This window comes from Onychostoma macrolepis, chromosome 01 (assembly GCF_012432095.1).
Source record: "Onychostoma macrolepis isolate SWU-2019 chromosome 01, ASM1243209v1, whole genome shotgun sequence".
In the NCBI taxonomy this organism is placed as follows: Eukaryota; Metazoa; Chordata; class Actinopteri; order Cypriniformes; family Cyprinidae; genus Onychostoma; species Onychostoma macrolepis.
The window spans coordinates 33,736,180-33,752,194 of record NC_081155.1 but is presented as its reverse complement, the minus strand read 5'-3'; the positions used below and the strand labels follow the sequence as shown (position 1 = coordinate 33,752,194).

The window sequence follows — 16,015 nt, the reverse complement described above, 5'->3', positions numbered from 1 at the left end:
CATTGGATTGGTTCATTAGTGAATCGATTAGCGTGGATGATTCATATTAATCATGCAGTTTTGAAAAAAATTAATTTAACTGTGATTTACATGAATGGATTCAGTAAAACAACACCTGAGCTGCAGAGCTGTGGTGCGTTTAGCTGTATTTAACAAGAAAACATGATAATACTGAATGTAGCACAAGTGAATGAAAAACAGCATTTTGTTTGGACAGGTAAATCAAGGGATTCACAAAGAGCTAAAACTGCTTGGATTATATGCGAATTGACTGAATGAACCAATTCACTAAAACAACATGCTTTTGTTTTCAACTCAGTTGGAGGATTTCGCATGTTTTATTATTTTATTAGTTGTATTTAGCAAGAAAACACAACATAAAACTAGAAAATAAATTCCTCATTTAACTCAATAAATATTCCTCATTTAACTGAAAACAGACAAAAATTAACTCAAATTTAACTGCAAAGCATAATGCTGTCATCCTAATTTTCTTCCTTACAACATAGCTGCAGAAAAATTATGATTTGTTATTTATAAAACTTTATAAATGTATTTTGCATTTGATTAGTATGAAATATGGCTTCCTTAAAATGTAATAACGCAAGTTCACTGCAAGTTGAGCAAGGTTTATCTATAAGTTTCAAAGCAGCTTCTCCAACACTGTTTCCGTCTTTCATTCTTTCCTTTCTGCACAGTGCACACAATTTTCTACTTTTCAGAATTCCTTCTCTCTCACCCTCCGGCTCTTTTCCTTAATCACTCCAGTATTTCGGTCTCTATGCCATTGTTAGTTTCCATGTGCCTTTAAGCATAAGACTCTGTCTCCACATCTCCATCTCTTTCTCATTTTATGAGTATTCTGCTCTATTTTCTAAACCTCACACTGTCAAAAGATCTGAGATTCAGTCCTTCAAAATGAGAAGTTAATATATGCATATTCATGTCTGATCACTTCAGTTGAGGTTAAAGGGAAGAGAGGCGGTTTCCAGGCTATAATGAGCTCCACTGATATCTGCTGTCATTTCAGAATGGAACTGAGCTGGGATTACGACACCATTTGGAGATCTGGATCAGATTTAAGCCTCTGTAGACCAATTCAGATGGGAATGAGGGAATATATCAGATGGAGAGGCAAAAAGAGGGATTTTACATTTTAGAAAAGTCTGGTGAACATTAATTATGTAAACGCATTTCAAACAGCATCTTACAAGACTCAAAGTCTTATTCTACAAATGGGTATACATAACCACAGATTCATATTGACAGCTTCATGCAGATAAGGAGACGCGGAACGTCAAAGGTGGAGAATAAAAAGGGTAAAGAAAGAGGAAAAGGAAAGAGAAGGAAGAGGAAAGGGGAAATGGTGTCCAAGTCAAGCAGTCAAGCTGTCCAAAATATTCAATATTCAATTCCCAACCAGCAATTATGACACATACAAGAAACAAGTTTTAACCTGTCTGATACAGCTGGTATAAAAATAGCTTTTCTAAATCCATCGCCTTCTGCTCTTGTTTATATGCCTTTATCCATAAACCCAAAAGCTCTTTTCTTGCTCTTGAGACTTTTAAGGACAACACTGTTTTGAGAGTTCAAATTGAGGGAGGGTTAAGGGGTCTAGGACTCCCCATTTGAGTTAAAGAACTGTCTCATAATAACAAACAAGAAAAAAATCTATTGAATGATTGCCATGTCATAATTGTTTTTCATTATTAAATTTTTATCAGAGTACTGAAAGTTCTAGACACACCCAAGTGTGAAGCATTGTTTTTTTTTTTTAACCCAGCTCCTAGGTCAAACACAACAACTGTCACGGTGCACACAGCAGGGAGGAACGAGGACACAAGGATAAACTCAAACACAGTCTTTAATAAATCCAAAACAGACAGGGCAAGACAAGGCAAGGCTGGGACACACAGGAACACCGGGGAGTAACGATTAGACCAGACTAAATCTAACTAAACAGGCATGAACTAAATACACATGACAATAACAGATAATTACACACACCTGAACAGAATAACAGACAATCACACTTAACAAGGACAGGAAGCAAACCAAATAAGGAAACAAGAGGCGGGAACACATAACACACATGACAGCGGACTGACAACAACCCATTGTTTGGGTAGTTTTTGTGTTACTTGTGTAATTTTAGTAATTTTAGTAATTGCACACTTTAGTAATTGCACACTTAGATTCAAGTTAAACTTAATACCCAATTAGAGCAAAATTATTTTTTGTGCTTTGCAAAATAGTAATAATAATAATAATAATAATAATAATAATAAAAAACAGTATAATGTCAGCAAACCTCCTGACGCCGCCCAAGCTGAATATATAAATATGTGATGAGAAAAGAGCAGTTAAGAAAGCATCTGATCATAGTGATGCGGAAAACGTAAGTTCGTTCTTTGATTTCGCTCATACCCTTTATTCAATACTTCTATTCAAAACACTGATCAACACACACATATAAAAGCACATCAAAATGATAAACAGAAGTTCACCATGTTTGCTTGATTTGCAAGAACAAAGCGAAATGGTTCTCGCGGAAGCTCAAACATGCTTATGTGATACGTGAGAACAAACCTCACTGGTTCTTGTATGTCAAATTAATAAAAGCTTAAGTTTAATCTTTTTATCTTTTGATCATGCTTGATACTTTTACGATGTCTTTATGAACTTTTTGAAGCTTGAAAATCTGATTGTATTGAAAGTATATTAAAAATGTCTTCATTTGTGTTCTGAAGAGGAATAAAAGTATTTTGGGTTTGGAATGGCATAATAATATTGTTAATAAATAATGTCGGAATTTTTATTTTTGAGTGAAGTATCCCTTTGAGGTTACAAATATTAATTGTATTATCTAATATTAGGCAATGAATTTTTACATTTTTTACTTGATAAATATGCAAAAATTAGTTCTCCAAAGTTAGTTCTTGTGTTATCTCATCCCTCTGGACAAAAAAAAATAAAAATAAAAATTCTCTTTCTCTAAATCCAGATTTAGGATTCTCTCACACACTCCATTGTTCCATAGAATAAAATGTGCGCATGTATGCGTGCCGACAGGCAGAGAGGAGAGATGGAGAGCCCTGGTTTGAATGCTCAACGGATATCAGATGCTTTGCCCCATTATCTCAACATCGTAATTGCAGTTTCAGTCTGCTAGACGGTTCTCTTCATCTTCCTGTCTCTCTCTCCTTCCATCACTCTCTCGCTTTCTTGTAAGTCATAAACAGCCCCAGGGCCTGGAGGCTTATGGAGTCACACTTGAATCCTCAAATAGTCACTACCTATTTGTGCTTCAACTATAACAATACTTGTGTTTGAAATAGCAAAGAGGTGGCAGTCAATGGCAAATGCATATGTGGTTAGTGAATGTTATGAAAAGTATAAGGAGGGACATTTTCACTAAAGTACTTTTGGAGGACTAAAAAAGTAAATCACTGTGTGTAGTGTATGTGTCTGTAATCTTTTACAAGACAATATTATTTCAGTTGTTTTTTGTTTTTTTCATTTGCATGTTTAAATCAAAGTGTTACTTGCCATTTCTTTGCAATTGTTGACGTCCATTTACTGAGTGCAATTTTTTTCTGTATAAGAGTGTGAAGAGAGTTCTCACGGTTTTGAGATTCAGTTTTTTGCGTGTGTGTGTTTGTGCAGTTGTCTCTTCCTGGTATGAACTGTAAGGAGCAGAAGCAATAGGTTCAATCTACCGTCTCCAAGGCGATGAGTGACTAAGTGCCTTTTAGAGCTTTACCACACTGACAGACCCACATCCTTTGCTCTCTCAAAAAACCCTAGTAAACGCACATAAGCTAGTACCAGAGTATGAAATCTACAGCACAATCAAACAAGAAACACTGCTGCTGGTACATATTTACAGGCTATTACTAAGCGTCGGACACAAAATGAGTCGTCAAGCCCAAGAATGGGTATCAGATCAGGAAGCCAGATACGCTTGCACATACAGTACACAGTCTCTTTCCAATCACATAAAGCATTTTGCAATCCCATAAAGCATTGCAACACCTCACAAGTCTGTTTTCTGTTTTCATCTATCAAATTCTCACATAAAAGACTCACAGCTGTTCATCACACTAAAGATCTGTGAAGGAAAATTACGCACAGTTTATGTACATATCACTTCCTCACTGAGGCAAAAGTGTTTAGTGGAAGTTACATCACTCTACTACGCATACAGCAAGTGAGCTAATGCATCAAAGGTAAGATAATGGCTTTTCATGTCGTAATGATGCAACAAAAGCAGCACGGTTTAAAATCTCTCTGTCACACATTGACAGTTCACCAAAAATAACAAAATTCTGTCATTGTTTCTGAACTCTCATGTTGCTTTCTTTCTTCAGTGGAATACAAATGAAGAAATTCTGAACAACGTCTTTTTCACGAAGAAAATTATGACTGATTCAAGATGTCAACCTTCAAAATGGCAAAACCATTATCATATATCATGATGGTCCAATAAGCCATGTATTACATTCCAAGTCTTCCAGAGCCATACTGTGTGAAACTGACCTTTAAAATCTTGACATCTAGTCTTCCAAGGAGCAATTATGATATTTGTATGGATGTCTGATTTGTAAACAAATGACGTTTCAAGCTGATCTTTTCATAGAATCAGTTGATCTAATCACTGCATTTCCCACAATCACTGTAAGCCTATTGGTGCTAGGACCTATACTTATGCTTTTGGGAAGCGCAGTCTTTAATGATTCACTCATGAATCAAACTGAGTCCGTTCAGTTCACTGACTCAGTCTGGTTTCAGATGTTAATACCTCACAGGTGAGAAGGTTAGCAGTAGATTATAACTTAAATTTGCATTGTTCTTCACTTTTGTTTGACTTCAGAAGACTTGGAATAGGCCTATAAAATCCAAGAGTTAGACATTTACAGTACTTTTGTATCCTTTTTGAGGTCTGACATCTTTGGTCACCACTTACTGTCATGAAAAGATACATCAGGACAATCTTTTTAAAAAATCAGAGGTTCATCAGAGATTAACACCACACTCGATGTATCACAACAGCCAAACAATAAGCTGTTGTTTTCTTATAACATCAATTATCTCAATTCAACCTCATAAACCAGAGGTGTGGTGCAGTTTTTCCCATAACTAGCACCATTTCCGTTTTCACTATTTCAAATCATCATTTTAGCCATCACTAGCTCGTCACATTTTCCTGCAATGTGACAAATAACATTTTTTTAAGTACAAGGCATGTAATTTTTGAATTAATATGAGATCATAAAATCTTCATGAATAATAATTCTAAAAGAATTTTGTCACACTGCAGAACACACTATATCAGGCAAAAAAAAAAAAAAAAAAATCACATCAACTGGCCAGTTATTTTGTGTTAAATCATATTTTGGTGCACTGTATACTGAACATCATGACAATTTCTCCAACATCAAATATAACAGCACAATTGTTACAAGACTGTACTACACTATTATAGATTATAAATAAATTACACATTTTACACACTAAAATTAATGTACTAACAAAGAATTGTAATGCAATCCACATTGATGAAAGCAATAATTGCAAGCACACTGGTATCTATTAGGAGTGTTTAAAAGTTTAAAATTTTCCTAATAAAAAGCGATGTTTGTTTTTGTCATTCATTTAATTATTTGACTATACCATATGCACTATTTATCACACAGAGAGAGTGTGAGGAAACAAAAGGGAGGGCTCGTGGTAACATAGTTTAATCTTAATAGAAAACAGCTGGCGATGCATCTGTTGTGAAGTGGTACCAGCTCAGTACAAGCGCCCTGCTGTGCTCGACTGGAACCACACCAGTGATGCTTCCCATACCTGCACGAGCTGGAGTCAGACTCCACGTTATTATTGTTCTCCTCGTCTCCAGGAGCAGGGGCGTCTTTTATACGCGTGGACTGCTGCTGCTGCTTCTGCTGCTGCTGCTTCTGCTGCTGCTGCTTTAGGAGCGGCTCCAGGCTCTCGCTGGAGCGCGAGTGAACCGGGAAGACCCAAGGCGCCGGCGGGGAGCTCCGGCACTCCTGCTGGCTCATGGACCGAGGACACGCGGAGGCACTAACTACCACCGCTGCTGCTGCTGAGTGCCCGCTATTTGGACCCGAATCTCCAAACTTTCGATTGTTGTTTATGTTGGAGGAAGAGTTGCCGTTACTCGAACTGGCACCGGCGGCGGCGTTGGAGTTACTGCAGCCGCCGAGGGAGGGCTGATCACCGCCGGATGAGGAGCCTCCGGTCCCCCGACTGCTTCCACCGCTGCTGCTGTTGAAGAGGTCTCCCGAAGGCTGGTTACCGGGAGAAGGAGGAGATGTGGGGTGGCCGAACCATCGCCAGCGGATGCGCAAGATCTGTTTCACGTCAAAGTCTTTCCTGGGATTCGACATTCCCGAGACTCCGGTAACGGGAGACGCGGGGACTGAACGACGAGCCTCGTGATCCGTGATTGTCTTGGTAACGGAGCACGCGTGCACTGCTGGCGAAGATCACGGAGACGACGTGTAGAGTGAGACCGAGTACGGAGGGGGAGAAGGAAATACACCTCTCTCTCTCTCTCTCTCTCTCTCTCTCTCTCTCTCTCACTCACTTACTCATTCGCACTCTCCCTCACCCTCACCCTCACACACACACACACGCACACAGAGAGTCAAACACGTAATCTGTAAAACCTGTAATGACATTTTTAAATAACCTGCATACATGAATATAAAGACAATACTCAAGCTAACATCTGTCAGCCAAATGCCAAATCAATGAACCTTATTGACAAGACTAGCCTATTTCATTGACATGATAAGATAAGATCATTATACACAATGAAGTCTTCAGAAAATTACATTTGGAGTAGTCTATATCAAACAGGTTATGAAGAATCAATAGCCTACTTTAGAAACCTTTACAATTACAAGGTTTTACAAATTCTTCTATGAGCGTTAACATTAAACAAATGGTAACATGCAGGTAAACAAATATAATATTTCATATATATATATATATATATATATATATATATAGTAAGCTGTTAAGCGATTTATTTTCAATGTTTTTATTTTATTTTTTTGTATTAGCTCATTTTTAGTTTTTTAAATCAACTCTCAAAACCACAATTTGGGAAACTTTTCTACATTTTTTCCCAAAAGCAGATTCCTATATATGATCTATAAAAATCTATAATGAGCTCCTCATCTGTTTAAAAAACGAAAGGTACCAGAGGAAATGAATATTTAAGCCTACATTAACTGCTACTGTGACATCATACACCCACACAGTCTTTTATGGTAAATCTGTAAAGCACTGCAGCATTGCACATCAGCAAAGTTTCCAGCAAAACTGCTCCACCAGCATCACCCCCAGAATCTCAAGGTAACCTTTATTTCACCGCACTTTAAAAATTAGTACCATGACAAATACACCAACTTGCCATTTTGAGCACACACACCCCTCTCACATTTAGTGCCTGTTGATTTCTTGGCCTTTTCTACTTAGAACTCACTTAATCAATAGAAATACAAACCAGACTGCTCTACACAATCAATACCACACATTAAAGCTCAATATCTCTTACACACATATTTGTCAATACCACAACAGTACACATCCACAAGAAATACAATGGACAAATAATGCAAAAGATGAGGGAGAGAAATTAATGGCAGGAAAAATTAATGCGATTGAGAGAAACTGAGCTATAAAGTGTGAAAGAGATTTAAAGTCAATAGATTTTTGTTCCATTTTAGCAGACAACAACGCAAAAGTAGATGTCCATCTGCCACATAAAGTTCATAAATGACTATGCTGTACCTAAAAAAAAAACTGAGAAGAAACAGAAAAATAAATTAAACAGAGAGAGGAAGGGAGGAGTTTTGGTTCTATAGCTTAAGTATTCCAGTGGCCACAAACCTGTCTTTAATTTATGTTCTGTGCAAGAGTGAATGTGATGCCAACCACCCATGGCAATCTGCAGTTTGTGAGACAGAAAGGGTAAATCGTTCACAGTAGGATCAGTAGGGAGTTTGGTCTCAATTCAGGCCATGCAAACCACAACAGAGAGCTGGAATTTCTGCCTGCTTTTGTAACATTATTCACAGATGTTGGCTCTAAGGGCACATAAAATAAACACAGCCAGACCCACGTGCCCTGGGTGCCACTGACAAGCAGCACAACATCGGTAAACTAGTGGAGCGGAGACCAGGATTCTTTCATTTTATCATTATGTCCCAGAAAATCACTGGTTCTGAGCTGAATCATTTTCATCAGTGCAACCAAACGCAAACCACATAATGCAAAGGAGGCAGATTTTAGAACATCATACCCATAATACTTCCCAAATATAGCTTTTGCCTGAAATAAGTGCTCTGCCTGAAAAATCTGCAGGGTATAGGAATAGATCCCCTAAATAAAATTTAAAAAAATCATTCATCATCTGTCATTATTCACTCGTCCTCATGTTGTTCTAAATTTGATTGGAATTCTTCTTTAGGACACATTAGATGTGTTGGAGAATATTCACATTGCTCTTTTCTATACAATTAAAGCCTGTCCTGACAAGCAGCACCATAAAATTTATTTTAGCAACTTTCCAGGTCCATGTGCCGTGACGTATGCTAGATTTCCATTTAAACTCGCCCCTTTGTTTACCATTGTTCAGAGAAATCTACTCATTTCATTAGGAATCCATGTGATCTTAAGTCTGAGGGACAAAATGTTCTCACATAGATTTTGTATTTTTTTCAACAACAAAAAAAAAAATCTGATTTTGCCATGCTGTTGCTTGATTTGGAAAGTTTATTCTTTGTCTGTGTGAGCTGTGCTTCATACATCACTACACTATTGGCAATATGTTTTTTGTCCACAAAATTATGCTGAAATATTCCTAGAAATTACAGAACTTTTACAATTATCCTCAATCTCACATTCAGATCCATCCAATCAACCACAATGTCCCCGCCCTACATTTTGTTCTTTTACGATAATGCATTTCACTTTATAAGTATGTCACAATACAGAAGAAAAGATTTTTCACTACTTCGGTTACATCAGAATCCCAAATCATTCATGCACAGTATGAGAGACAATGTACGAGTATGTGCTAACAAAATCATTTTCTTTGCAAAATGGCTTCGGAAGGCTTTGAATATTGCACCAGTCATATGAACTACTTTTATTGTGCTTTTTTTAATTGGCATTCTTCAAAACATCTTCTTTCGTGTTCCACAGAAGACAGTTAAAGGGATTTACACCAACATGAGAGTAAAAAAAAAAGATTCTGACAGAATTATAATTTAGTATAATTTTTGGGTGAACTGTCACTTTAAAGGAATGTATTTGTGGCAGTTGTGTATGTGGGAGGAGATTAACACAAGGAGGAATTTAATGCCGTCCCCAAGTGCTTTGTTCCCTGACAGCAATGCTGCATTCCTGTCAGCTGGAACGGAGACTGCAGTGAGTGAAAACACAGGTCCAGGTCAGTAGTCATACTAGCTTCTGAGAGAGAGTCAGTGATGACCCTGTGATGATCAAAGCTTTATTTCACACTGATTCAGGTCTAGAGAAATCACGTCTGACAGGAGTGTTAACCTCTATATGTGTGATCATAAATACACTCACACACTCACAGACACACTGCTGTCACAAAGCTTTATGGCTAGTGCGACTACACAAAACATCACTGAATGATGGGAAGGATGATTAAGCAATTTATTCTTTATGGCCCCTACTTATTTTCTCAAGGTTACTCCAATCCTTCTCTCTTTCTCTCCCTCTCTTTTTTCCCACCCCTTAATTTCATCTTTCATCGTCCCTGCATGTAAATCAAAACTCTTCAGCAAATATATCACATAAACTGGCACATGGAGGAGATGCTGGACAGACTAATTAAACTATTGCATGACTCAGCATTTCTTGTGGTGTAAAAAGAAGGATTACTGTACTACAAACCTGCACATATGCAACATCCACAAGTGAGATATGCATGTTTTCATAGTAAGTGCACTGTGAAAATTCATCAGAATATATGCTTCTGTGTTCCACAAAAGAAAGTAAGTCATACAGATTTTTGTGTGAATTATTCCTAAAGTATACTTAATCCTTGACACACTTTGTTTTAACAGAATATTATTTGAAACTGTGGTTTCTTCAATAAAATATAAAAAGAAATGTTTTCATTTTAAATCTAATTTTTTAAGTGTTTTATTTTAGATTAGAATTAGAATATTTTAGATTAATAATAATTTACTGATTTTAATACTTTTATGGGAAAGTTTGCTGAGTCCCTGTTTGATAACCACTGCTATAAACAACTTTCTTACTATAAAAATCTGTTAGCATTATAAATGTTGTGCAAATGTGAATCTAATTGTTTTCTGCCGTGGTTTAAAAAAAACTGCACTAGAAAACCAACTTATTACATTTTTCAAAGAAAAAAAATAATCGTGTCCATCCTATGCAAGAAAAACTGAATCGGCCACTTAAATTTTGAACACTGCTTTCATAATTTGTCCAATAGAGGGTTAAACAGGGACACTACAAACTTGTGTGTGTGAAGAACAGACAACCAGGCTGGGTTGTGCAGCAGAGTCCTCATTTCCTGTCTTTCATCACACACACACACACACACACACTCAAATAACTGTAATGTCATCTCTCTCATAAGGTAATGCTATGATACAGATTCCACACTTCAGTTCGGCTACATCCATCACTGAAACACACACACAAACAACACCTACTACATTCACATACCATGTAATCTCATGCCTGAAACCCAAAGGCTGAAATGGGCTGAGAGGCTAGATGTCTCATTGCTTTGATTCATTTCTGCAACAGTCGTAGGAGGAAATGTTTCATTCCTTAAGAGAGAAAAAAATACACACATCTGACACACATTTCCTTGAAACTATGGATATTTAGTCATACAGTATAACATTATACACACATATATGTGCAAACATCTTATTATTCAGAGTGTGTTCATTTCCAAATAGCATTCTTCCTGCTCTGGTGCATTCACATTTCCTCTGCTGCCACTGGATGAAATTATAGGACAGATCTGGACGTACACACACAAACACACACACACACACACACACACACACCATCCATTCACTCCAAACTCATCAGCCAAAATATCACCGGGACCATTTTGCACATAGCAATGACATTTTAATCTTCTGCTCAGCCTTCCTTTTACTGATGCTCATATTGGTCTCCCTTAAGCTGAAGCAGTGTGGGAATTGAATGCAGATAGAGGTGATGTGGGCCGAGCCAGCAGGGTTTAGATGTCAGAGGAGATGGACGGAGGAATGGATTTAAAACAGAAGAATTTCTTCCTGAAGTAAACCACTGCAGGCCTGTGGTTAAGAGACTGAACACATCTGGCTGGCAGACCACCTCCAAAAACAATTCCTCTTTTTCTTTATATACTGAAGAGCCTGAAAATCCTGTTGAAACTCAAGCCCAGGATGGCCATTTAAAAAAAAGTGTGCATGACAGTCCAAATATTAAGCCTTACATTCCACTGAAAAAAAGTAAAATTACCATGGTTTCTTCATAAGTGCCCTGAGAATACCTTGTTTTTTTTGTTTTGGACATATACCATGATAAAACTATGATATTCATGGGGGGTTATATGGAATGGTTATATATCTCAATACCGTGTATAAACCGGTAAGTGTTGTGAGAGCGATCTTTAAGAGCAAATTTCCTCCTAAAAGAGCAATTTCTCTAAAGTGCTTCATGGGCAGAACTGTGTGTCGGTAAACATTCCTTTCCATCCTTGCTCTCCTGATTGCGAATTTCACATCTCTCCTAACGGTCGGCAAGAGTGCTGTATTCAGTGTTTGGGCTGCGCTCACGCTGAAACAGCGTTCGTAGATGGTCCATGTCCTGTTTGTGAGGACATGGCCATAAGCACATTGCACTCGCGGCTCGCATTCTTTTCTAAAAGACAGCAAGTCACCCCGACTGCTTCCTGCTCTGGTCCTTCTACTTCCGGGTATGAGGCTACAGCGATGTGCATTTGGGGAGAGATGATAGAAGCGAGAGTAGTTCTGTTGGGGGATTCCCCGTTGACCTCTCGTTCCTCTCACGCTTCATGTCTTTGGGTTGAGCTGCTGAATGAGTTTGAGAGCTTGTCTCAGGGCAAGTTTAATCTCTCATTTGACGCTCGCAAAGAAGATGAGCTGTCTCTTGCTGCATCAGAGAATGCGCTTGAGCCATCAGAAGCTGATGGGAAAACCAGGATTGGTTTGTGGTAATAGACCTGAAGGACACTTACTTTCATGTCTAGATCCTACGGTTCTACGGTTTTCCCTTTGAGGGGCCGGCATATCAGTACAAGGTTCCTCCCTTCGGGCTGTCCCTGTCTCCTCGCATCTCACGGAGATCGCAGAGGCTGGCCTTGCCCCTCTCAGGGAAGTGGTCATTCGCATTCTCAATTACCTTGATGACTGGCTTATCCCAGATTATTTGCAAGAATTGGTTTGCATTCACAGGGATATGGTCCTCGATCACCTAGCCCGATTAGGACTTCAGGTCAACTTGGAAAAGAGGAAACTCTCCCCTGTGCAGAGTATCTCTTTTCTTGGTATAAAACTGAATTCGGTCAGCATGACTGCACACCGCTCGGAGGTTCGTGCTCAGTCAGTGCTGAAATGCTTGAGGGCTCTCAGGCACAAAACAGTGGTCCCTCTTAAACACAGTGGCTCCTGGGGCATATAGCATCCTCAGCCACGGTCATGCTGCTGGGACTGATACATATGAGACCGCTTCAGCTCTGGCTTCGTACTCGAGTCCTGAGATGGACATGGCGCTAGGCACACATCGTGTGAACATCACACCACAGTGTTGCAGTACTTTTCAGCCCTTGGAAGGACATCTCGTTTCTACGGGCAGGAGTGCCCTCAGAACAAGGTGCCCAGTCGCATTGTTGTCTCAACAGATGCTTCCAAGTCAGGCTGAAGAGAGTCGGTTTGGTCAGGCACAGGCGGACCTGTTGCCTCGCCGGAATCCACTCATTGCCATTTGTGGTTCTCCCTAAATGAGATTCCCGCGGCACGGGCGCACTGGCTCACAGCAGGACCATGGGTTATGCAAGTATGCATTTTTCCCCAGTAGCCTCATTGCACAGACGCTGTGCAAAGTCAGGGAGGACAGGAAACAACTCTTGTTTGTGGCCCCTTGTTGGCTCAGCAGGACTTGATTCTCAGAGCTTGGGCTCCTGGCATCAGCCCCTCCCTGGCGAATTCATCCAAGGAGGGACTTACTTTCCCTGGGGAAGGGCACAATCTGGCACTCGCGCCCAGATATCTGGAACCTCTAAGTTGGTCCCTGGATGCAACCAGGAGGAATTCAGAGACCGTTCACCCGCAGTAGTAAATACCATTATGCAGGCCAGAACCCTCCTCTACGAGGTGGCTGTTTGACCTGAAATGGTGCTTTACGTGATCTGGTGTTCTTCCCAGGGGAATCTTGGACCCTCTGAGATGTGGCATCGGATCTGTGTTCTTCTCCTTCCTCCAAGGAGGCCTGGACAGGCACCTGTCTGCCTAATGTGTATGTGGCCACGATTGCAGCAAACCACGACACCGGGGAAGGCAGATCGGTGGGGATGCAGAATCTGGTCATCAGATTCCTCAGAGGCGCCCAGAGGTTGAACCCTCCAAGGCCACGCCTCATCCCCTCTTGGAATCTCAATGTGGCCTTACAGAGAGATCCATTTGAGCCCCTTCAGTCAGTTGAGTTCAGCGCCCTTGATATAAAGACAGCCCTCCTGACTGCGCTCACTTCTGTCAAGAGGGTGGGGAATCTCCAAGCCTTCTCCATCAATGAATCATGCCTGGTGTTCGGGCCAACAGACTCTCATGTTGTCCTGAGACCACCACCCCATTCAGGGATTAGGTGGTGACCTTGCAAGCTATCCCCTCCCAGGAAGGGGACCACAGCTCAGGTTCCTTCTCATAAACTCTGGACAACCTTTCCATCACTTCAGCACATGACTAAGCAAAGTTCGTGGGAGGAACTTGCTATAAGAACTCATTACGAGGTAAGTTCCATCGAACTGAACTCTCGTATTGGGTTAGTGCGAACATGTAGTGGCTCCTCTTGCGGCCCCATGTGTGTATTCTCCACTGAATTGCCCCTTAGGTTCAGTGTTCCCCAAGACAGACACTCAATCTGTCAAGAGATTCTGGGTTTTGGTAGTTCTCCCCTTATGCGGAGCCCACCTCAGAATCTTCTCTATGTGGTACTTCCTTCGTAAGTACATAGGTGGATCTTCATATGTTACCTCCCCATTGGGTAGGATGGGATCTCCGTAGTGCCTTTCCCTCATGAGGGAACAGTCACTGTCCCGACATTCACTACCAAGACTTTTCAGCCGTTCTTATGCTACGCTAGCCTATTTATACCCGGATATCCAGGGCATGGCCAGCTAAGCAAATTCCGCACACCCAATTTTTCTGGCCTTCTCTCAAAGATGTCAGAGGTGTTTGGGGTCCCAAGAGCGACCCCTGGGGTCACTCGGCACAACGCCTCCGTTTCCTCCATCAGGGAACAAGGGTTACCATATGTAAAAGAGATGTTTTTTGGTATGCACCTGTACCATCACAATAGCATGGTATTCCTGATATTCATCATATTCGACCTAAGAGTTAATGAAATTGGCACATGGAATATGGTAATTCACATATTAACCATGACCACAGATTTTTGGTACACTACCATTCAAAAGTTTGGGGCCTGTAAGATTTATTTTCTTGTTGTTGTTTTTGAAAGTCTCTTACAAAAAAAAAAAACATATACAGTACAAACTTCAATATTGTGCAATATTATTACAATGTAAAATAGCAGTTTTCTATCTGAATATATTTTAAAGTGTAATTTATTCCTGTGTAACTTAGTGTAATTTAAAGTGTAATTTATTTCAGAATTTTCAGAAGTCATTACTTCAGTCTTCCGTGTCACTTGATCCTTCAGAAATCATTCTAATATGCTGATCTGATGCTCAAGAAAAATCTATTATCAATGTTGAAAACAGCTGTGCTACTTAATATTTTTGTGGACACGGTCATACTTTTTCCAGTATTATTTGATGAATATAAAGTTTATTTTGTAACATTATAAATGTCTTTACTGTCACTTTTGATCAATTTAACGCATCCTTGTGGACTGAAAAAAATTATACTTTGGACTAAACTAAATAAAAAGCTGAAATTTTGTTACAAGCAATTTTATTAAATTTACTCAAGAAATTTACTTCATTAAAATACCTTAATTTTTTGTCTCAGAGATGAACCAAAGTCTTGCAGGTTTGGAACAACATGAGGGTGAGTAAATGACAGAATTTTCATTTTTGGGTGAACCTAACTTTTGAAGTTTCTGTGTCCATCTGTAGAAACAAACCAACAGAAAAAAAACTTAATTTTTCTGCCAAGCAGGGCTGGTTTTTCTTGTACTTGCAGAGTCAAGTCAAGTCACCGTTATTTACATATATATAGCGCTTTTTACAATGCAGATTGTATCAAAGCAGCTTTACAGTATTAAAAAAGGGAAATAGTGTGTCGAAATAGTGTGCCGTTCTCCTCTGGCCAGACGGGACCAGCAGTTTAATTCTAGGTTGCAACAACGTCAGATTGTGCGGAGGATCTGGTTCCCATTGTCTTGTCCCGATGGCTGTCAAGGAAACAGGGTCTTCACTGGGAATCTGTCTCTGGGGCTCAACTAGGTGTCCTGGTCTCCGCTGACATTCAGAGCTGTAGAGGTCATCTCTAGGTGCTGATCCACCATCTGATCTGGATACGGACTGGATCCAGGTGACTGCAGTGACCATCTGATCTGGATACGGACTGGATCGGGTGGCTACGGTGACCTCGGAATAAGAAAGAAACAGACTAATATTAGCATAGATGCCATTCATGTAACAAGTACATAGGGTGTTATGGGAAGTGTTCACGGTTCTCGTTGACCTAATTAATGCAGCCTAACAATC

At 39.7% G+C, this 16,015-nt stretch overlaps 1 protein-coding gene across 12 annotated transcripts in view; it reads right to left on the bottom strand.

Moving 5' to 3' along the window:
- Positions 1 to 16,015, bottom strand: part of klhl5 (kelch-like family member 5) — a 79,791-nt gene that overhangs the window by 39,983 nt on the left and 23,793 nt on the right. For 7 of the 12 annotated variants that reach the window (XM_058749790.1, XM_058749559.1, XM_058749639.1 and 4 more), the window contains 2 exons: positions 15,297 to 15,895; positions 10,771 to 10,877 (listed from right to left, as the gene is read on the bottom strand). The exons of 3 other annotated variants lie outside the window; for them this stretch is intronic. Coding sequence is in view for 1 of the 9 variants with exons in the window: in XM_058749212.1 (XP_058605195.1) it covers positions 5,854 to 6,416 (563 nt within the window). In the remaining 8 variants the exon portion in view is untranslated. Of the gene's footprint in view, positions 1 to 5,853; positions 6,857 to 10,770; positions 10,878 to 15,296; positions 15,896 to 16,015 lie in introns of those variants that run through there. 2 more of the 12 variants (XM_058749377.1, XM_058749212.1) reach the window with 2 other exon arrangements.